Consider the following 23,950-nt stretch of genomic DNA (forward strand, 5'->3'; position numbering starts at 1 on the left):
CTTTCATTGAAACAGAAGTTGGATGAATTTCACTACCAGCGGATTTGAACCATGGAAGATTGAGCAGCACATGGTGGAGACCAAATACAGAGCAGGAAAGTAAAGTGTAGTTTGAAGTTTCACCATTAAGACACAAGCTATTGTGTGGTGTGCAAGACAACCAGAGAGAAATCTCTCCAGCAGCAGGAAGGAGAATACCAAAGTTGAAGAGCCATCACTGCTCTGTTTTTGGCTGTAAACAGCCACATAGTTCCATGCACAAGCTTCCCATCTCAGGAGAAGACCAGACTAAGTGGCTAGAGTTCATTTATCAAGGAAATGTTCCAGCTACACTCAGTAAAACTGTGCATGTGTGTGCTAGTCACTTCACGGCCGACTGCTTTTCCAACTTTGGACAGTACAACAGAGGGCTAGCGAATAGACTGGTCCTGAATCCAGGCGCATTACCAACCATCCACCAACAAACCTGGGACCCTGGAAATGTGAGTATTTTAAATGCTGTGTGCTGTGGAGCAGATGTAAGAGCTTTTCCTCAGTGTCCCCCCTGTCTCTGTGTTAGCTTCAGGATGCTAACTTTAGCTGCAGTTAGCCTGTTGTTTTAGCCTGTTATGTTACGGTACACAAGCTTTGCCGTTTTCTAAACATTGTGCACTCGGAGCTTGTGGCGCCGCTCTCAGGGATGTGGAAGAGCGGGGCGGTATCAGCGGTGGCTCATTTACATATGAAGGCCACGCCCACTAAATCAGAGCGTTCTGAACAGAGGGGCTATGAGAGCCTGGAAACAATGCTGCTGTGCTTGATTTATTGGCTTTTTGGACCAAAACATGTTACTACCATTTCATGAAGACATCAATGATCCATATTACACTGCAGAAAAGGAGCTTAACGTTGTGATTTCACCAAAAGATGATGTGGGAAGTGTCCCTAAATGTGGCGAATCGGTCAAAGTTTTAAAAATGAAGTATCATGGATCTAAAAGGCACAAATGTAATGTCCATGTGTCCACGCTGGGTCTTCAGAGGTCAAGAAAAAGACACTTCCTGGAACTTTTTTGTGCAATAAAATGCAAAATAAATCAAATAAATCTGAATTCTCATCAAATTTGTTGCAAAAATAACACATTGGAAAAAACAGTTGAAAAGTGAGGTGTGGTTTCTATTTGATGCTTCTGCTCAAAACAGATACAACTTATTCAACTTAATCATACATCTTTCCATCTTTCTCAAAAGATTGTGAACATGAGGAATAAATGGGGCAGATGGGTGCACAAAATGAGAATATAAGGATTTTCACTCCCTCCCACAGCTTCTCATTAACACATCTCTTTCTCTCCTACACACACACACACACACTTAAAAACACATGGAGGATCCAGAGTCCAGAGCTCGGCACTGGAAGGTGGAGGTAGCGAGAATCAGGCGGGGAGCTTCTATAATTAGAGGAGCGTTCAGGAGCCGCGCTGCTGAGTTGCTGAATGTTTAATGCCGGGCCTGCAGGCGTTACAGTCGCAAAGAGCAAACCTCGGAGCCCCTTTACACCACCACTTTAACACACACGTTTACTTACAACACACACACACACGGAGAGGGATGAGGTGAGCAGCAGTCACAGTAGTAAACTAGAGGAGTGGACTCAGATTTCAGGGAGGAAACGACGGCACAATGCTCGGACACAGACACGCAGCACACATGACAACTGAGCGTGTAAATTCCCTGCTATTGTCTGAAACCTGAACTACGTAATGAGACGGGAACACAAACCTCCTCTAGATGAGGTAATGGTCAAACACAGAGGAGGAGGAGGAGGAGGAGGAGGAAATGATCAGGACATTTTCTAACAGGACAAAAATCTGTTTGAACTGACCACTGATGAAATGTGCCGAGGTTTGGATCACTTTCTAACAGATCCACACACAGAGCATGTTTACATAAAACCATACAACAGATACTATTACAGACGCTGACACAGACAGTAGAGTTCATCACAAAACAACTTAAACATCTGTAATATTCAGAGCTGCAAATTCTGGTTTCTTTCATCTATTTGATGCAATAACTTCATAAAATAAGCAACTAAGTTCCTCCCAGTTCAAAGTGATGCCTTTAAAAATCTTGTTTTGTTGATCCAACATCTAAAGATGTGCAATTTATAACGTTACTGCAAACAGAAAGCAGACAGTCTGTGCATGTGAGTCTTTAAACTGCATTTTTGTCACATTTCCTTGCAAAAACATGACTGATTTTTTGTTAAATTTGAGTAAATTAACTGTAAATTACTATTTAATGAATAAGCAGATCAACAACTTGTCCCAACCTTATCACCTCCGCCACGGAGGTTGTGTCTTTGGGAGAGTTTGTCTGTGAACAACACAACTCAAAAAACAGTGAACAGATCTTGATGAAATTTTCAGGAAATGTTCAGAATGGAATAAGGAAGAAGTGATTAAATTTTGGAGGTGATCCGGATCACCATCTGGATCCAGGATTTTTTAAAAAGATTCTTTATCATTGTGAGATAGGGCTGTTTTCACCATATGTGTATAAAACTCCAAGATAAATGGTTGGATTGCTTTGTAAAACGATACAAGACAAGGTCACCATCATTTCTGACAGATGTAAAAGTACGATCCAGATCCTGGCAATATTCTGGATACTAAGATCTGGAATATGAAATATGTACTGGGTCGTCATAATTTTCAACACTGTCAGGAAACAAATTATCGTACAAATCTGCAACTAACACCAAATTGTAGCAGACAGTCTGCTGAAAGGGAGTATAACATTAAAGTAGGACTAAAGTGTTGGTGACAATCACAATATGCTTGGTGGAGGTCTGCGCTCTCTGGGTGCTTTTCTAGTTGTTATAAGTAATTGCAAAAACGAACTTCAAAAGCCATGCACTTTACATTTTAGCTAGTCTACTTTACTTTATTGTTCATTGTATTGTTTGATTTATTTAGATAAAAAAATGGAGCAATATGCACCCCAGTTTCTCCTAATCCAAGCGGATGCCTTTAGATGTTTTTCCAATCCACCATTAAGAGTTGTGTGATTTATAATGTTAGCGCCAACAGAAAAAGCAGGAAGTGTTCATATTTGAGTCTATCAATGGCATTTTTTGACAGAATTTCCGGTGAACTACTGTTTTCAGGATATCATTTTGTCAGCTACTTAGGGATGGGTGCCAAATTAGGTATTTTTATAGGTACCGACTAGAGCCTGACCGATATGGGATTTTTGGGGCCGATACCGATACCGATACTGGGGGCAAAATAAAGCCAATATATCAGCTGATATTCGGTATATCGGCTGATATATATATTAATAAATTCATTGATATACACAGGATATATATACTGTATATGAACACAAATTATAATAATACCCATATGATTCAAGACAGAGACAGAACTATTAAATTAAAACAAGGAACTTAAATTATAAAACTGTCAACATAAGAACTGTAGTGTTAACCAATGATAAATAAGAACAAGCTGTAAATACAATAATAAATTAATAAGTCAAACTTTAAACACAGTAAGTAGAAAAAAAAATTCAAATGTAAACACACAATGAGCAACTTACACGACGTTAAAACGCTGTATTGTAGTCTTACATTAGATAATAGTGGACGGAGGGGGCGGGCACTCGGGCAGTGTGTAGCCCAACACACATGAGCAGGAGTGACAGAATCTCCATGGCGCAAAAATCTTTATTATCGGCTACATTTTGGCCGATGTTGATTAATCGGTGACAGGCATAATCGGCCCGATTAATGGTCCTGACCAATTAATCGGTCGGGCTCTAGTACCGACTGAATTCACGTTAAATCAAAAGGTACCATGTTTAGGTACCTAAACTCATCCTTGTGACTGTGAGGGAGTGGAGGAGTCATTGAATTTCCATGCTGGACATGAACACAGCATTACAAGGTTATATATTGAAGAATAAATATGTTAAATTGAAAAAAAAACTATTCTATTATCAAACAAATTATCATTATTTACCACATATACACAAAAAAAGGATTTAAAAAATGGTACCGTTGAGTACCGGTACAGATAACCAGGGACTGGGCAATCCCTACAGCTACTTATCCTTTAGTAAACACCAGTGTTAAAAGCTATGCAAACTTTACTTTAGCTACTGTAGTCTTATAGAATTCATCCAAAAAAGGGGGAGAAATTATGTCATCCCCCAAGAACAAAGACCTCAGAGGAGTGGATGAAGACCAAACTGATCTGAGTGGTTTTCAGCTGCACTCTCCAGTGTTAACATCTGTGTTGTATCTGCAGTTTCCAGACTCTTTTCACCAGACGTGATCCTGATCAGATCTGACAGATTAATCTTTGTCATGCTCTTTATCGAACACAAACAGTGACTCTTTATTGTGGTGCACTTTCTGTCTTTTCCGCCCACATGCTGTGCAGCAGCGCTGATCAGATGCTGGTGTTTGATTTCTCCCCCATGGGAGTCAAAGTGTGAAATTCACAAAAAGGAAGAAAGCCGCGAAATGTTCATCTTTAACCATCCTGAACATGCTTTTCTTATCTTAGCGTCACCTTCAAGTATCACCAGCTGGACTCATGAGGTTAACCTCTTTCTTCACACATGGTCAAAACTTTGTGCCTGCCTCTCTGTGAAGCTTGTTTCCACTGAAAACAAACACCAGACTGACTGTTTGCTCCTACTGAGAAACAACACACCAGTCATCTGTAACATCTGAACAAATCCAGCACTTCAGACTGACTGCTAAATACCTTCAACAACAATGGGAAACCATTCACTCTGACACAAAGAACGGCTTATTAGCTTATCCAAAACATCACCATTTAGCCGATTACATCTCTTAATAACCTTATGAAACACTCACACAGCCTGGGTTGATTCAGAAAAACCCTGGTTTGTGTTTATCTGAAGGTTTGCTTTTGGATTTACTGTTAAACAATAACTGTCACAAATCTAAAAGCCTGTTTTCATCCAAATATCATTTCTGAAAAATGTCACCACACCTTTTTACACCTAAACCCCCAAATATCCTCACAGTATTCATTCTGTGAGGAGTTAGTGTCCCAGTCTTTGTAACACCTCACAGTATCACACATCTCCTCCTCTCTGCTCCCTTTAATAACCTGTATATTGTGCTCTCCTGACAGGAACATACAGCATGTCCTCAGCCTGCACTGTGAGCAGGGAGTGGCGGAGCGGACAGGAATGTTTTGAAGGAAAGGATTTGGAGTCCCAGGCATCCTTCAGGACTTGGACAATGACTGCTCAGAGGCTGAAGACATTTTGTTTTCAGAGTTTAAGATTATTTCAAGACCTGCAGCTGCTCTGGTTTCTCTCCTCACATCTTTGTACTGTAACATCTCCCTTTAGCTTACATGTTTTATGAGATTTTTCCCTCTGTGTCATGATCATTTGGGTGGTTTTGGTTTGAGTTGACCCTCCTGACTGGCAGATGCATAATGAGAAAAACCAACCCAGAGAAAAGCTGTCATTTTGAAGCATTGTGGTGACAGTTTACTGCATTCTTTCATCTTAAAGTGAAAGATAGATTCAGAATAAAATAGCTTCTTGGAAGACATGAGGCTCACCCTGCTCTGGAGCGGATTTCTTCCACAGGAGAGGCTGGGAAGCGATGCGGCTGCCACTTCTGCTCCCTCCCTCGGTGTGCTTCCTTGCGGTTTTATCGTCAAGCTGCTCGGCAGAAACAGTCCTCCTGTAACAGGCGTATCTTCCTCCTCCTCTCCGGCCGCTGGAAGGTGACTGACAGGCGGCCTCTGGTTGTCTTTCACCCCGTGACCACAGCACTGAAACTCTGGGTAATCTCCGCAGCTCGCTCCGCGTCTCCTTCTCTGACTGCCGCTCCGCTTCTGCCGCTCTGCTGCCGCTGCTGCTGCCTTCTGACGTCATGTAGGAAAGCCCCGCTGGGTGACGTAACGCCGTCACCAGGAAGGAAACTCCGCCCCGCAGCGTCAACTCCTCCCACCAGAAACTTCAACAAGCGTTTACTGAAAACGGCGTCTGAGCGGCTGGGTGGAGGCGTGAAAAAGAAACTAACTGGAAAGAGTTTGTTTGAGGTGGTGTAATAAATTGACCGAGCGTCAGAAAATGAGAAAAACAAATATTTTCGGTTTCGAAAAAAATCACAAATTTGGGACGACACGGAAATAATTAAACCAAAAACTTGTGTAAACAGTGGAAAGAAAATCCTCTTTATTTTGTTTATTTTTGCACAGTAATTAGCTTTGATGTGATCTTGTGATAAGTTTGTGATGACTCATGTGAATTTATCTAAAATAATTAATCCAAAAAGTGAGTCAAACGTAGGAAGAGGTTCAGTATTTGCCTCTTAAGAACTACTATTGATGTATTTTGGGAGATAAAGAAGAATTTTTAAGAATGAAAAAAATTAATACTCCTTATAACTATAATTAAAATGTATCTTTTTTAGGTGATTTGTATTTTTTATCAGAGTGGGGTTGGCATAATCCACAATATGTCCTTGAGAAAGTAACACCTTATTCTAATACAAATATTTGCACATTAAATAACAATTTAAAATTGTTCTCAAGTGACATTAACTCCTATACAGTCCATTGAAAAGTGTGATGATCCTGTGTTTTATCTCTGTATGGATGGTGTATGGAGTGCTATATATATATATATATATATATATATATATATATATATATATATATATATATATATATATATATATATATATATATATATATTTTTGCAATTTCGCAAGTCTTATAATTCCTTATTTGGTACTTTCTGTTTTTTTTTTTTCTTTTTTTTAAGGAGTAACAATAACAACAAAGCAATTTCCCCCCCAGAGATTAAGTATTTCTGATTCTGATCTTTCTACAATCACACTTGACTCTGTCTGCCAGCTGAAATTCAGTTTAAAAAGCCCTAAATATTCACTCCTCTTCTGTAATAATCTATGCATCCAATATCAAAATAATTTCTGCTTCAAGGCCAAAATTTGTCAGACATGATTTAACACACAAGTACGCTACAAAATGAAGCAAGAGGGATGTATAAGCTATGTAAAAGTGGTGTAAGAATGTAATTTAAAAATCTTCTTAAGTATTTTTATAGCCCTATTCTTCCTTTATTCTTTCTTTAAGGCCTCCTCATGTCATCCATCTTTCGCCAGACGGACTCATTTGCTGTTGACCGAGGTTACACTCAAATTTCACACCTAACAGTCAACAAAAGCTGAAGTGTATTTTGCTCAGAGAGTCAGAAAATCACCACTGAACCTAAAATATGACCTCTGTTTCAGTTCTGGTAGCAATCTGAAGTAGCTTCTTGGTAAAAGCTGCAATCTAATGGAGTGGTTTTATTTTCCAGGGGAGGATTTTATGAAAGCTTTTGGGCTTATAAATAAATATAGACAATCAAAATGAACCTGGAGGGTTGTGATACCTCCTAGTTTGGTTGTGTGGGAGGAATATAACAGTGTCTGGAAGTTCATCTTCCAAAGAAACCAGCTCATGCATCAATGAGTCGATATCGTGTGCATGTCAGTATCAGCATGGGTATTTTACTATATGCAAACTTTTCTGTAACAGAATGTAAATACACTAAACAACACATAAAGTGATAAATGATGTCCTAATATGGTTGCAGGCATAAGGTGCAAATTGTTCTCCTGACATTTTCTGCAGCACATATCACAGGTTGGCGGATGCTTGTCTGCGCTAGAATTGGATGACACGGCAAAAATTACAGATATTTTTTAATGAATACTTCAAGAAAGCATCTATTTAGGGGATATATACAGCACAGAAAAGATCTCTGGCACATATTATATCAAATTTGAAAAGCATGATTTAATGTTTTGAAATTGAATTTATTTGCTTTGAAATTTTACTTTACTTATTGGAAATTTCAACTTTATGTATTGCAGTTTGACTTCCATCCTTTTTGTGGTTTCCAGATAAGCCCAATGTAAGAGTCTTCATTTCAAATAAGACAACTACCATCTTGAAACATCACTGAGACCACCCCCCTGTTTGATTCAGTCTGTGGCAAACACACAACGTGCACAAGTGATGACTGTAGGAAAGCATGGGATTTATTAGAAGGGGAAACATGAGGAATATGACAAAAGAGCTGACAAATAAAGAGCCACACAGCACTGCAAAATCAACCTTAACTTATAAAGTCAAAGTTTCCCCCCTGTTTGAAATCCCTTCCCCTCCGTAAGTCCACCCACCCGAGATCTTTTCCCAGCTCCAATCCTTCGCTCTGGTGGGAATGGAGCAGCTCAGGAATCAACCAGCTGGAAGACAAGGGAGAGAGGGGAAGAAAAGTCTGGGGTGAATTACAGAGAAAAAGCAACACGCCATGACTCAAAATACTTCTTTGGTGATTTAAATGCTGGAATCTTCAAGAGATGGATGTAAAATCCTGAGTGCAATTAGCCCCGTGCTGGCGTTCAGTTCAAAGTGCACAATCAAAAGTCACATTCATTTGGGCATCAAACAGAAAACCATTTCCAAATCGATACATTCACAGCTTAAAAAAGGACACCAGACATCAGTGAACACAGGAGACGTTATTAAAAGGAAATTTAGCATGAAACAATCTGAATAAGAGACAGAAATCTCCCTACTGGGACTGCTGAACATCTGCTATTGTTTTTCATCACAACAACCCCCCAGAGCATAGAAACACATCAGTATTCAGGGGAAAGTGCAGGTGACACAGTCTGCATGCAAGATGTTTCCACTCAACACAAACACCAGGTGACTACAGAGCCCAGAGGAAAAAAGTAGGTCAAGGAGGAACGAAGGATCCAAGGACAAACACTGGAAAGATCGATGCCACAGATCGTTCAGAGGCTGAGGACATAAGCAGCACTTCAGTGGAGAGTTTAAGGCTCCTTTTAACAACACTCCCTTTGTGCCTGACAGTACAAACCAAAAATATGTCTTTGCTAAATGAGGTCAAAGTGATGACAAAAAGAAGGTCACAGAGAGGGCACCTTCGAGAGATCAGAAACAAAATTTCACCGACATCCTTCAGCTCGTCTCTTTGATCCACTTCACTTCACACAAACTGTGACGTCTGAGCAGCTGCAGAAAAACGCAGCAAGCCTCAAACCTTTACTGTCACTGACTGTAACAATGTTTCTACTGATGTGTGAGGATGTTTACCTGAACTCTGTGAGCACATTTCTTTTTGAAATAAAGAAACATGACATTAGACAGACTGCAGGTGTGATGTGATTATAACAGAAAGTGCTTCACTGGTCACTTTTTTTTGCTCTGAGCCCTTTGCTGGTCACAGAAAACACCAAGTTTGCATAGGAAACATCAAGTTTTAAGCTAAAATGTGAATGTTTGGGGGATTCTGAAATAAATTACTAGCTGTAGTAAAATCAAAAGTGCATTTCATGCCTGTTTTCAGGATTCTGTAAACCACAGCATTTATCAAGTGCAACATTGGCTGCGTTAAGAGCACTAAGGGACATCTTTAGTTACATTTAACCACTATGACAGCCCAAAAAGTTAAGTTTCACAGCTTTACAGTCAAACTATTAAAACTAACGCTTGTTTAAAGAAAGAACTGGAAGCACAGACTCTTTTTAAAAATCAAAATATCACCGTCTTTAACTCTACATACCCAGGCGCCCCCTAATGGAGACACGATTCATTATTTGAAAACTAGACTATGTTTTAATTACTCACACATCCTATATTTCTACTCATTAACCTGCTGTGTATAATACTTGATTCTGATTGGTCAAAACCCTACAACAACAGGGGTTCATTCTTAAAAGCAAAAGCAAACCTAATCACACACGTCATATCAAGTCAATCAGGGGAAATGAGTCACACTCTGGGGACAAGGACGTGAGTAAATGTTTAACCTCATACTGACTCAAATGATCAGTTTTATGTTTATTTGTGCCTTAAAGAGGCTGATAAGACTCTGACGCTTTAAAAGCACCACTCAAAGTGTAAACAAAGGGACTGTTTTTTATTTTTTAGATGATTTAAAAAAAAAAATCATCTTGAATCAGGATTTCTAATCTTGTATAGTGCATAGCGAATGGGTAGGATCCTGTCTCACCCTGTCAGGATCCTAGTTTGCGTAACCATCTTTTCACTGTGTGTTAAGTCTTTTATAATGGATGTAGGGATGCACGATACTGGATTTTTCGCCGATATGCCGATATTTAACAACTCATTTAGCCAATAGCGATATTTTTTCTGCACACATCAGAATGCACAGAGATCATCAACTCTCCTCTGTATTGGAAACAGCATATTGTATCGTGCTGCATACTCTGATCACATTTGTAAAGGGATGGGTACCTTTCACATTTGAAACGATATGGCACAGATGCCCAGTACCTGGCAATCGGTATCGGTACTCAACGGTACTAATTTTTGGTACTTTTTATGTTTATGTGGGAAGAAATATCATTTTTTTAATAACAAAATTTCATTTTTTTTAACTTAACATATCTATTCTTCAACATATAACCTTCCAATGCTGTGTTCATGTCCAGCATGGAAAATCACCTACTCTTCCACTCCCTCACAGTCATTATAGCCGCGTTTCCACCAAGCAGTCCGGTTCGGTTCAGTATGGTTTGGCACGGTTTGGTTCAGTTAAGCCTGATCCCGTTTGCATTTCCACAGCAAATGCCCTCTTGTGGTAGACGGCGTGTTAAGTCAGATGCCGAAAGCCGCAGCTGATAAACAACAGCGTGTACCCCGCTAATAAATCCAACAAAGAAGAAAAGCGTGACACAGTAAACAAAGAGTAACGATGAAAGACATGCAGCATTTCGTCCTCTCTGTTATTGGCATGTAGCTCTTTGATACAAAGTGCAGCCAGGAGAAATGCAGCCGCTGTCGGGGTAAGTGACGATTCTTTTGACCAATCAACGGTCTGCAGTGTTGTAGCTCCACCTTCCAAAAGCAGATCGGTTCAGTCTGGCACCCATACAAGAGGCTCGTCTCTGTTATTTGGGGATCTGTCCCATAATAAGTCGGTGGAAACGCCCCAAAAATGCGCGCCGTACTGAGACGAACCCAACCAGTCTGCTTGGTGGAAACGTGGCTAAGAATGCGTTCAGGTACCTAAACATGGTACCGTTTGATTTTACATGAATCGGTTCTTAGTACTTTTGACAGAATTCAGTTGGTACCTATAAAAGTACCTAATTCGGTACCCATCCCTACACTGCAAAAAAAAACACATCTTATCGAATGTTTTTGTCTTATTTTAAGAAAAAAATGTCTTGATATACTTGATATGAGCCACATTTAACTGGTCAGTCCTGAAAAATGTCTTGTTTCAAGTTATTTAAAGAAAAAACGAGATCTTAATGGCTTGTATTAAAAAAAATTTGCAAAAAAATTTGCTTGAAACTAGAAAAGGTCTTAAAACAAGCAACTTTTCTCTTGTTCCATTGGCAGATTTTTTTTCTTGCTCTAAGCAATTCAGACCTAATTTTTTTCTTTAAATAGCTTGAAGCAAGACATTTTTCTGGACTGGTCAGATGAATATGGCTCATTTTGAGTGTTAAGACATTTTCTATTAAAAATAAGACAAAAACGCTTGATAAGATTTCATTTTTTTTGGGGTGTAGTTAAGTAATTTACATTTCTTGAGAAATGTAGGAAAAACATGAACTTGAGTAGTCAGATACATGTACCACACAGACTGCTGCTTAAATTCAAGTTTAAGTTAAAACAGGAGCCAGATATGAGAATACTCAATCTGAACTGTGCACACAAAGTCACTAAAAGTTCAAAAAAATATCTGCAGCTTCAGCTCATTAGTTTAGCGGTTTATTTTATTGACGGAGTTGGGTGTGTTGACTGATATCCTATTTTATTGTTGAGCCAATATCAGCCGATACTGATAGCGTGCCATAATATCGTGCATCCCTAGATGGATAAACACTCATTTGGTTTCCAGTCAGATGCCAGTTCAGCAACTGCAAGAAAACTTATTTTTTATCCTGACAACAGGCTCAAAAATGATTTGAAGAAATTAAAAATAAATAATTAAGTGCAAGACAGTGCAGGATATTTCTGCAACTTCTGAGCCAAACCACCGTTACCTTTGCTTGTTTCATAAAAGGAAAGTGAATAATGTTTTTTTTTTCCTTCTTTGAATTTTGGTTTCTGTCTCCTGATAATTGGCTGTCAGCTTAGCTACCCATAAATGTCTTCTGTTTCCATAATGTTTCAACCTTTGTGGGAGTAAAGGCAGAGGGCATGTAGTTAATATGACAAACAGGAGACACTCTGTACGTGAGGGAGAAACAGAGAGTGAGGAGAAAAGGGCAAAGTCATTGATTAAACAAGAGCAAACCTGTCCAGCCAAGGCAAACAACCTGCAACAAATGTCAATATTTCTCAACATCTTTGGATGAAAAGCATCTCTATAAAATGTGCCCGGCAAATGTCAGAACTGTAAATGTCGTCTCTATGCGCGGGGAAGGCAGAAGCAGCGAGGTATTGCTAAGCTCCAGTATGTTTTGTGTTATCGATCTCTCGCTCTGTCAGTTTGTGATGCTTTGACTCCTTCCTGTTTCTACAACAGGGATCACACCGGCAGAACTTAAGGCTCCAGCTTCCACGTCTACACCGGGAGAAGTTACATTTTGTTGCCGCTGTGACACTTGATCAACTCTTGTATAATCTCCACCCCTGACAGAAGGAAGAGCCCGATGGAAGGGGAGAGTGAAAGAGGTTTTTGTTTAAATGAAGAACACTTGGTCTTTACAGGCGGTGGCTCGTGCGGGGATTTCCGTGGCTGCAGTGAACGCGGCGACGATGGAGGCAAAGACGACGCCAGGGCTCTTGGCAGCGTCAATGGCCGTGTGCAGACCCTGAGCTCTGTAGTACTCCACCAGAGGGACGGTCTGACGGTGGTAGGCGTCCAGGCGGGAACGAAGTGTGGTTTCGTTGTCGTCGCTGCGGCGGATGAGCGGTTCACCTGTCAGCTGTGTGAGGTCATCAGAAGGAGGGAGAATAAAAAAAGAAGGAGAAAATCACTCAATGAGATCATTATTTCTAATTCTTTTACAGACACATACGTCATTACTCTTCGACTTCTCCTCATTGATCTGGGTTCTTTTACTGTCAAGGTTTTTTTCCCAGCGGTAAAGTAGACTGGACTTCACTCGTGAAGCATGACAAGACAGATTCTTCTTAGATTTGTCTTTTTATTCTGTTTCAAGGTCAAATAAAAACCTTTAAAGGTCCCATATTATGCAAAAATCACTTTATTAAGTCTTTTAGTGAAATTTGTAGGTCTTTGTCTTTCCTTCCAGCCCACAAAATGTGATATTTAATGACAGAACTTGTACTTAGTAGTGCTTGTGAATGTTAAATCCTGACCTAAAACGAGCTGTTAGGATTTTGGGGATTTGCCGACGTCAGCGAGTCCCTTTTTTGACCAATCAGGAGCAAATCTGACCTGATTGGTCCACCAGAGCAGATACCCCCGAACCCCATCCCCACCCACTCCCCTCTGCTGGAGAGATTTCTTTCTAGCAGCAGGGAAGAGAATGCCAAAGTTGAAGAGCCATCACTGCTCTGTTTTTGGCTGTAAACAGCCACATAGTTCCATGCACAAGCTTCCCATCTCGGAAGAAGACAAGACTGAGTGGCTAGAGTTCATTTATCAAGGAAATGTTCCAGCTACACTCAGTAAAACTGTGCATGTGTGTGCTAGTCACTTCACGGCCGACTGCTTTGCCAACTTTGGACAGTCCAACAGAGGGCTAGTGAATAGACTGGTCCTGAATCCAGGCGCATTACCAACCATCCACCAACAAACCTGGGACCCTGGAAATGTGAGTATTTTAAATGCTGTGTGCTGTGGAGCAGAAGTAAGAGCCTTTCCTCAGTGTCCCCCCTGTCTCTGTGTTAGCTTCAGGATGCTAACTTTAGCTGCAGTTAGCCTGTTGTTTTAGCCTGTAATGTTACGGTAAACGAGCTTCGCTGTTTTCTAAACATTGTGCACTCGAAGCTCGTGGCGCCGCTCTCAGTGACGCTGAAAAGCGGGGCGGTATCAGCGGTGGCTCATTTACATATGAAGGCCACGCCCACTAAATCAGAGCATTCTGAACAGAGGGGCTATGAGAGCCTGGAAACAATGCTGCTGTGCTTGATTTATTGGCTTTTTGGACCAAAACATGTTGCTACCATTTCAAATACATCAATGTACCAGTCACTTTTGCGCAAAAACTGATTTACGCCCTGGGTGTTTTAGGTAGTTTCCAGTCACGACTTTCTGTCCCGCTTGATCTTCCCTGCACTCAATATATACGACACAGCTCCGCGTCTGTCAGAAATAGGATGGATGTGTATTACCTGCGACATGACAGAGCAGCCACACAGACAGATGTAATGTAAAAATGTGAGAGTTCGTCAGAGGACACAAGATCAGATTAGAGTTTTGAAATTGTGCAGAAAAGGAGGAAAATAGTTTAGAATGCAGGGTAATAAATATTTGGGGCTAAAAATGACCATGATAAAATCCAGATCCTGCTGTTTGAGTCATTTGTGAATACACGATTAAGGTTAATATAATGCAAACTCCCCACACCACCACAGGTACAGCATCATCTGTGGGAGACGCTGTGGTTTTCACAGTATCTACTATCTGCTGCATTAAAAGCTTCTGCTTCACCTCATTAAACTCTGCAGACACACACACACACACACTGATAAATCTGCAGCCTGTGATTGGAGATGCTGTGCACCAGAGCACAGAGCCATTAACCACAGACGCATCCAGCGATAAATTCAGCTGATGATCATGTACACAATAGCTCTGCTCTTAATATATGACCTTTGCTTTATTTAATGCAAGTGAAGCTATTTCCAGCGGTCAGTGATGGCATTAACTATCTTTAAAACCCTTTTACCTGTCATTGCTTTGTAAAAATCTTTAGTCTGATAAACAAATAAATCTCCCTCAGACTCTGAGGTCAAACATCAGGGAGAAAGACCAGAAACTTCATCTTGAGGATGTAAAAATCTCCGTCTCTGCGTGTGGACCTCCTCTTTGTAACGCATTCAGGTTTAATGTGATGAATCAAAGAGTGACGTCTCTTAATGAGAACACAGCTCACATATTTCATTAAGCCTAAAGTGTTTTATTCTTTCCAAATACGTCAGAGCACTTTGTCTGAAACTGGCTGATTGTCACCAATTTCCAGGCTGGAAATGATTTTAGGTAGGAGGCAGTTAAGCTCCGAGTGGTTTCTAAGTGGGTTGATAGTGAAACTACTTACGTCATCCTTCATGGGCTCTTTGGGGGGGTTGAACTCCTCGTGGTAGGAGCGGCCACTCGGCTGATGAATTAGTCTGGGGAAACGGAGGGGAGACAAGGACGGAAAAGACATCAAGAGTGAGAGCAGGAGAAGGAGGACAGATGAGGGTTAGACAGCCGCGGTGACTCACTAACTACTTAACCGTCCTTTTTCACAGCCCACACGCTGCCCTTGTCCTACTTGGGCCTGAAAAGGCAGCAGCTGGCGGCCTCCTCCTCACAAAAGACCCCCATGGGTAGAAAGATGGCTCTGTCCAAACTATCTGTGTTTTCTTCGGTGTCATTTACAGATAATGTCGAGTTGTTAAAGCAGAGAAAGAGGACAAGTGCTGTGCTGCAACAACAAAACGCTCAAACCTCACATAAAGAGCGTTCGGCTGGTTCAGCTCTGCCGGTTTAATGTGTGGGTCAGCTTGGAATTGGAGCACAGCGTGTTGCATTAAATGGTTTCAAAACAGTTATGTAAATAATGATTTGTTGCACAGTGGGGGCAGAGGAGCCGGGAACATGGAAATGTACCAGAGCACAACCAGACGGCCAATTAAGTTGTTAAAAACGTTTGCAACTTTCTCTTCGGTTCTCGTTTTGGCCTCCACCTGTGGAGCTTACGTAAGGACGACAGCGCCAGGTCACGCCAGAAAGTGGAGCAGAGGAAATAATCGGCGCTGGAAGCTGAAGAAAGAAGAGATTACCTGCAGGTGTTTGATACTTTTAGCTTCAGAGGAGCAGAAAGAAAACTCAAAATCAGGATGAAAGCAGGGGCAAACAGGCTGCCGTAACTGAGGCCGTAAAACCTGACCTACAACACCAAACTGCTGCTTCTGCTTGACTACTAAAAACACCTCATAAAACTAAGAAAAAGTCTGACCATGCCACTAAAATACAGGCCAAATTTCATTAACAGAGCCTCTAAGCTCTGTCAAAACTCTAAATCTACTTGGTATATTTTAGATTTGAAACACAAAGTCAAATAAAATATTAAGATATTTTAAGGTTTGCTCTGTGGGATGCTTCACATGGATCAATCTACCTGCCCAGGTGGACTCAACACGCAGACAGAATGAGGTGATTCCTTTCCAGAAACTGTAAAACAGACTAAATCTGCTCATTAATTATTAATTTTCCTTCCTACCTGCCACAGATCCTGCGCACCAGCAGAGAGTCGTCGACGGCGAACTCGATCACAGAGTCCAGCTTTTCGTGTCTCTTGTCCAACAAGTTGTCGAGCTGGAGGACAGAGACAGAAGTTAAACTCAGGACACGACTGGATCCTTAATGCTCTCTGATGACTCAGACTTAATTAGGACATAAAAACGTCAAAAGATACAGACAGATAAAAGCCTGTCCAGGACGGTCTTCAAGGCTTGAGATCGACTTATTGGGAGCATTTGTCTGAGTGCAGAGATTGGTTTGTTTTGATCTTGGTTGTTAACATAATGATCGTAGATTGATTAGTGATGCCTGCTAAGAGGTTAGCATGTCAATAATCAACCACCACTCTGTCCAATCAAACGTCGGCAATCATTGTCACGTCACCCACTGCCTGATAAGTTGGTCCACTTCCAAACCTTCAGTTCTTAAACCTCTGGGATCTTTATAGAAGCAATCACTTAAAGACCCTTCATAAAGAGCCATTAAGCTTTCAATAGAAAAACAGTTTGATTAGCAGGGAAAACCTCATCAAATTTATAGGGTCATTCATGGTGTCGCTTCTCCTCTGTCAGGCTTTATCTCTTCTAAAATTAACACAAATAGGAGCACAAGAAGTGCATCTGGAGGGGGACTGCACCGTTCCTCTCAGGAAAACAACCTTTGGTCAGAGTGTATCCTCATTCAAAGCATGTAGTTAAGTGTTCCAGTATGAGTATTTTTATAGTTATTTCATTATTGTTAACATTAACAAGTTAGAGAGAGAGAGAGGTGCAGGAAGAAGGTGAAAAAAGAGACACAGGGAGGAGGAAAAAGTGTGAGAAACAAAAAGAGGGTGGAAGGAGAGGACAAAAAGAGAGAGAAAGGAGAAGGAAGGAGAAGAGAGAGATGGAGGAGAGGCAGTAGAGGGCAAAAAGAGCAGCAGAGATAAAGGAAGAAAGAACAGGTGATGGAGGGAGAGGCACTGACAAACGGGGAGAAAAATGAAAGAGGAAGAGAAATGAATAAGGGGCCAAGTGCGAGAGAGTAACAAAGAAAGATGACAAAAGATTAAGAAAGATGGAGTAAGAAAGAAAGAGTGAAAATAAAAGAATGAAAGAAACAAAGAAAAAGAAAAAAGAAATAAACATAAGACAAAAAGAATGAAAAAAGAAGCAGAAGAAAAAAAGAAAGAACAAACTTAAGACAAAAAAGAAAGAAAAAAGAAAAAGAAAGACAAGAAAACGAGATAAAAGAAAGAAAGAAAGAAAGACAGATAAAAAGAAAAAGAAAGAAAGAAAGAGGTAAAGCAAGAAGGAACGAAAGAAAGGAAGAAAGAAAGAAAGAAAAAAAAAAAGAAAATAAAGAAATAGGAAAGGAAGAAAGAAAGAGAAAGAAAGAAAAGAAGAAAAAAGAAAAAGAAAGAGGGGAAGCAAGAAAGAAAGAAAGAAAAAAGAAACAAGAAAGAAAAAAGAAAAAAGAAACAAACAAAAATCAAAGAAACAAAAAACAAAGAAAGAAAGAAAGAAAGAAGAAAGAAAGAAAGAGGGGAAGCGAGAAAGAAAAAAGAACGAAAGGAACAAAAAAGAAAAAATATGAAAGAAAGAAAGAAACAAAAAGAACGTAAGAAAGAAAACAAGAATTAAAGAAAGAAAGAACAAAAGAAAGAGAAATGAAAAAAGGGAGGGAGAACATGCAAAGAAAGAGAAAAAAGAAAGAGGGACAGAGAAAAAAGAAAGAGGTTGAGGAAAAATAAGAGAATAAAGGGGAAGAAGGAGGGGGACAGAAAGAGAGAAACAAAGAGGGGGATACCCGGAGAGTGAGAAAAAGAGAGTAACAAGTGAAAATAGAAACAAAAGAGGAAGAGAGAACAAAGAGGAAGAAAAGAGAAAGTGAGTTATAGAGAAAGATATTTAAGAGCTTCAGAGCAGAAGTAAAATCCTGATGATCTGACACCGTCAAAAACAGAGTCAGTGTCAAAGTTTCTCCTCTTGCTGTTTCGTAACTACAGATTCTGTGTTGGTCACAGTAAAAAAAAATACAGGAACTGATTAAAAATGTGTTGAGATGAAACTTGACTGAATGAACGAACCATCTGTGCTACTAAAGAGGACAGCACTCAAAGCCTAAGCTACAATTCTTTATGTGTGATGTGCTGAATGAAAACGTTTTAACGTCTTTCCATGTTTATGCATTTCATTCATTCTCAAAATGAACAGAAAAAATCTGCAGCTTCAAAGTGAAGCCTCACCATCTCTGCTTGTTTGACTGTGCGAGGGAATCCGTCCAACAGGAAGCCGTTCCTGCACGCCGACGTGTCGAGGTTCTTCTCTATGAGCTCCACGACCATGTCATCACTGACCTGCAAGTAAACACAGAGAAGTCTCTGATCAAACTATTCACATCTTTATCTTATATATCTAGAACAGCAACATGTCTGAGGAGAAAACACAAAAAGAGGATCAATGATTAACTCCTTTAATACCAGGTGTTTGAGGAAGGAGCGTCCTCTCTTTGTGCAGCCTGAATGTTAAAAATGTCAGGGTTGTTTCTGATAGATGGGTGCACATGTGATGAGGTCTGGATTCAATTTTTAGAGAAAACACCTTACTGACATTTAGACGATTAGTTTGATGGTTATTACGATGCTACTTCTTTAAAACTAAACTTTGAGACTAAAATCTTCCGTGTGGAGAGTTTAGTCTGTTATGAAACAGACTATTTTGAGTAAGATTATCTTAATGTCTGAAACTGTTAACACCATGTAGGTGTTAGATGACTAGATACCATCAGCATGTCTAATGTTTTTTACAGTCAGAATTTAAGTTGTGTGTAGCTGTTCTGAGAAATGTAGATAAGACTTTTGTCACTGCTTATACATGCACAAGACAAATTTAGCTGAGAGATATGATCAAAAAACAACCTCCGGTTTGAAAAAAGAAGCCAGCATAGAAGGTTTTCACTGCTGTTAAGGCCTTTGCACAGTGAGTCTGTTTTTCCATCTGAAACTGACGTACGTTAAAAAATAAATTCGATCCCATGTCAATCATGCTTGCACATTTGATCCGAAACTTTCATTTGGAATAATTTTTGGGAAAAGGTTCGATTTTTTGCATTTTTTGTATCTGCCAAGCTCATTTCCAGGGTAGTTTGACCATTCAGAGACACCGTAGGCTACTTGCAACATCACATTTTCTGACATACTTTCTCTGCACATTTTTGTCAATGCGCCTGTGTGTGTGTGTGTGTGTGTGTGTGTGTGTGTGTGTGTGTGTGTGTGTGTGTGTGTGTGTGTGTGTGTGTGTGTGTGTGTGTGTGTGTGTGTGTGTGTGTGTGTGTGTGTTTGTTTGAGCCCCTGCACGCATACCTCAAGCATACTGACAGCCGCTGTTCAGGATCAATTGCTTGATCACTACTTTATGATTCCATTTTTCTCATACTGCGAATTTTTGCAAATAATACAAAATAAGCGCATCGAAGACAAAGTGCAAAGTGTCTGTGTGTGACTTTTTTTCTGGAATACGGATCCAAAAAACACATACGAAAAAAACGACTCAGTGTGCAAAGACCTTTAGAAGTCATTCTAGCACTGAAGACACAAAGTCATGAGAGGCTGAATGTAATGTCAACATGAGGTCTCGAGGGGGACACTCAGTGAAAGAAAAATACACACAGAACATGAGAACATGAGAACATGAGAAGAACAGTTACCAGTTTGCCGGCGTCCATGGTCTCCTTTAGTCTCTTGCCCAGCTCGGAGCCTGAAGCCACCATGGCCCTCAGCATGTCCCCGGTCGCCAGGTGACAAACGCAGTACTTTTCTGCTAGCCGTGGGGCCTGCAGGGTGAAAAGAAGATCAATATTAAAAAAGCTGCTTTATTATCACCCTCCAACAGACAACTGAGGGAAAAGTTTGGCTTTCACTGCCCACTGCTCTGTCAGGGAGCCAACCACTTGCACTGCTGCGTGAAACATGAAAGCTGTTTGATTATTTTAGCTGTGAGGCCCAAGAGTTTGTGGTTCAGTGGCAGTTATTCACAAAGTAAACTCCGTATTTCCACAGTCTAACTCTTTCTGTGCCAATTGTTTGAAAATTGATGGGCTGACTAATGAAGTGCTTGATTTGTTTGTCTTTGACGTGGGACTAAGTAACCTCATGGGCTGCTTAGCCAGAACTCCCTGGTAAGAGATATTTTCTTTTTCTTGGCAGGATTTTTCCTGGTTAAAAAAGGTTAAATAAAAATAAATAAATAAACTTGAAATTAATTCTGCCAATTAAAAAAAAATGTTTAAAAATCACAAAGATGAAAATGTGGAGATCTTTAGATAACAAGAAAAGCATAGTTTCATTTCATTAAGCCTCTTCTTTAAGCTGCATGAGTTGGTTAATTTACTTTAGAATCTGAGCACCATCATGTTTTAACTTGTGATGATGAGGATGCTGCTGCTTTCATTCCAGTTAACAACTGGAATGCATGTCCTGACAGGAACTCACAAAATCTGATTTGTTGCGACCATCCTACTAATTATGCAAAGGACAAAAGAAAACTATGTGCTCTCTAAAGGAAGCTTAATCTCCTGCAAGTATGCCAGCAGTCAGGACTTGTCCACAGTGCAGCTGTCTTATGAAAACAGCTGGAGTTATTTTTTTGTCAAAAATAACAAAAACACTGTGTGAATATGTTAAAAAAATGTACTCAACGCATTGAACAAGCATTAAAACCCCTCCAGTCACTTCAAACGGATCAGCTGATGTACCAGAAGCACTGGTTTGACCAGAATAGATCCTCTGGAACTGCCGCCTGAACTTCAAACAATGCCGCTTTAATAAGTCATGGCCACTACAGGTATTTTGGTCGTAGGCTCTTCACCAACTGCTTGATGTAGTTCCAGCTTTAATAAAAAAAGAGGACATTATGATAAGTATGACACGTGGAAAATTCATCACCTTCCAAACCAACAACCTGTCCCAACATATACCCCAAACAGAATCTAGAAACAGAAACAACCAGCCTTAAAGATGCTGTAATGACCTCTGAAAATTTAGGCCATGTCCACATGTAGCCGGATATCTGGGAAACAGCATATATTTCTATACATTTACACCTGTCATCCACACGAAACCACAGCTCTTCTGCTCTGAGATCCTTTTTTGTTCTGTCAATCCAGCTCCAGTGTCCACTTTTACTAAAGAATAACTCCAAGAAATCTTTTTTCGACAAAGATAAAGGGACAGATCTTACTTGTCTCCGCTAAACTTTGCTGGCCAGCATAGTGTCATCATAGGGACGCCAGTGTTTAGAAAATGTCAAAGTGAGGCTATTTCAGTATCATTCAGAAAGTCCTCTCTGAGCTGTTAAATGGGGAGTGTGAGGGAGGGCTACCTAAAACAACATCAGGGATCATAATGTTTAGGCTGATGAAACAGTTTCACTGTGAGACCACACTGCACACGAGCATAAAGCTCACAGTGACACATAGTTTGTGCTACCACAATAGAAAAAAATAAACACTGTTGTGATCAAAACTCACAAATACACAAGCGAGATATCATCTGTCCAGTGAAGAAAAATATAATTTTTAATAACTGACATTTTGTTTACCAGTAATGGGCATGTTTACTTCTAGTCGACTTATTTATACAAATTCATTGTGGACACAAATTCATGCAAAACTACAGCTGCTTACAACAACAACAACAACAACAACAACAAAAGATACATAAAAAAAAACACATTGCCAAAGCTTACTTTAAAACATGGTCGGTGTAACAGGCAGTAAAAATATGATCTAGCTTAAAAGAATACGATAATGCTGCAAATAAATTTGGACAGAAATTTTAAACTCCTTCAAATGTACTGACTAAGTATTAGAAGAATGGTACGACCTTATTAAATGGACATATGTTGAGCTTTCCTGAGAATTAGCATCAGCTAGCACTTGTAGCCACCATGCGCTTCATCTCCACTGTTCATAACGGCTAAAAGCTAACAGCTAGCTCCATTAGCTAGCCGGGGACTCTGTCACCCACCTGAGTGCCCTTCCCGGCTCCGGGGGGTCCGAGCAGGATGGCACGAATCCCATCCTGCACTTCAGCTATGGCCTCTTTCAGCTGCGTGCTGGGAGCCATGTGTGAACCGGGACCACAGCAGGGGAGAAACTTTAAAAAACTCTGTCAGTGTCGTCCTGCTGACACTTCAGCCAAGTTGGCTAAGGGAAGAACGTATCACCGCCTCCTTTATCGTGATGACGATTAAACCCCGCCCATTTCTGGAAAATACGGCTTTTGATTGGTCAAAACACTTTTCTGTTAGCTGTTGTGTATGATGATTGGATAAAATTCTACAACGTCCCATTGTGTAACATCCGATGAAAGATTGACCCGGAATACTGAGTCCATAGAAAAACCCAGACCTCCAACCGAGACCAGTACAAATCAGACCTTTCTTTACCATACAAAGAACTCTGACGTTTTTCTGTTTACTTTTCCCTTTTGTGTGACTTCCGGGACATATAAAAACAATGATAGTATATCATAAATGGATAAAAAAAAACACTGTCAGCTGTGGAGGAGGAGTACGGGTTTTAATGTAAGGTGCATAGAAAAAGTAAACATACGCATTATGCTTATGGGATTGGAATTTTGTAATAACACTATATTCAATGGGGAAAAATACAAATTCTTGTGAATTTTTTTTTTTTTTTTTTTTTTTTTTGTTGTTGTTGTTGTTGTTGACTGACCCAATGTGATTTTTGGTTTTCATGCTCTTAAAATAGATCCACTTTTTTTTTAATTTTTTTTATTTATTTATTTTTTTTAACCTTCATACATTTTTATGTAAATTCTCTAAAACTTGTTTAAATGCTTCTATTTAAATGCCACATTATTTTCAACAAAGAATAAAAGAGGATGTTTTAATGGCTCTTGTTCAGGGTTTATAACCTGTCATAAAGTGCACAAATATTCAAATCGATGCCCCCTTTAGGATTACAAAAGCAAACGTGACAGTCAGCATGAATACAGACAACCCCATATAGTTAGTTTGAATGGCTGAAATTGCTGCTGCTGGCCTTGGTGTCAGCCAATGTGATGAACTGCAGATTGCATGAACAGTCTTTCACTTATGAACAGATTTTTTAGTATCTTAACCCTATATTTCTGAATGTATCTTATTACATGAGTATCAAAAACCTCTAATTCATCAACATGATAAAAAGTGTCCTGAAAAACCTGTTGAAAATGTTTGCCACCGTTGCTCTCATGAAATCATCCACAACATTTTTTTTTCAAGAAAATCATTGCTAATTTTCAAGAAGTTGCGATAAGAATAAAATCTAAATTCTTACTCAAGTATTTTCTGCATTGAAAAAAATATAAATTTCCTTAAAAAGGCACTAAAAGGTTGCCAGAGCTGCCTAACTTATCAAATATAATACAAAAAATATATATCATAAACAAAATAATATAGCATTATTTTTGTGGATTTTGT

At 39.8% G+C, this 23,950-nt stretch overlaps 2 protein-coding genes across 3 annotated transcripts in view; both read right to left on the reverse strand.

The window, feature by feature from the left end:
* The window catches only part of rnf19b (ring finger protein 19B), a 56,318-nt gene extending 50,418 nt beyond the window's left edge, over positions 1–5,900 (reverse strand). Inside the window, exon 1 of the mRNA XM_074687090.1 lies at positions 5,597–5,900. The gene's annotated coding sequence lies outside the window, so the exon portion shown is untranslated. The remainder of the gene's footprint in view (positions 1–5,596) is intronic.
* A 2,178-nt stretch (positions 5,901–8,078) lies between these two features.
* Positions 8,079–22,677, reverse strand: ak2 (adenylate kinase 2). 2 transcript variants are annotated; one of them, XM_074687621.1, is made up of 7 exons: positions 22,492–22,677; positions 20,172–20,297; positions 18,712–18,822; positions 16,465–16,559; positions 15,295–15,367; positions 12,774–12,993; positions 8,079–8,301 (listed from the first exon to the last, which is right to left on the reverse strand). In XM_074687621.1, exons 1-7 carry the CDS (start codon positions 22,588–22,590, stop codon positions 8,294–8,296), a joined length of 732 nt encoding a protein of 243 aa, XP_074543722.1. In that variant the 5' UTR covers positions 22,591–22,677; the 3' UTR covers positions 8,079–8,293. The 2 variants fall into 2 exon arrangements, with proteins under 2 accessions (XP_074543722.1, XP_074543721.1); XM_074687620.1 differs by lacking the exon at positions 8,079–8,301 and having other exon boundaries at positions 10,031–12,993.
* Between the last annotated feature and the right edge of the window lie 1,273 nt (positions 22,678–23,950).

The sequence above is a fragment of the Halichoeres trimaculatus genome, unplaced genomic scaffold (assembly GCF_033239565.1).
Source record: "Halichoeres trimaculatus isolate MK-OKI-2021-1 unplaced genomic scaffold, fHalTri1.1 fHalTri1_scaffold_14, whole genome shotgun sequence".
Taxonomy (NCBI): domain Eukaryota; kingdom Metazoa; phylum Chordata; class Actinopteri; order Labriformes; family Labridae; genus Halichoeres; species Halichoeres trimaculatus.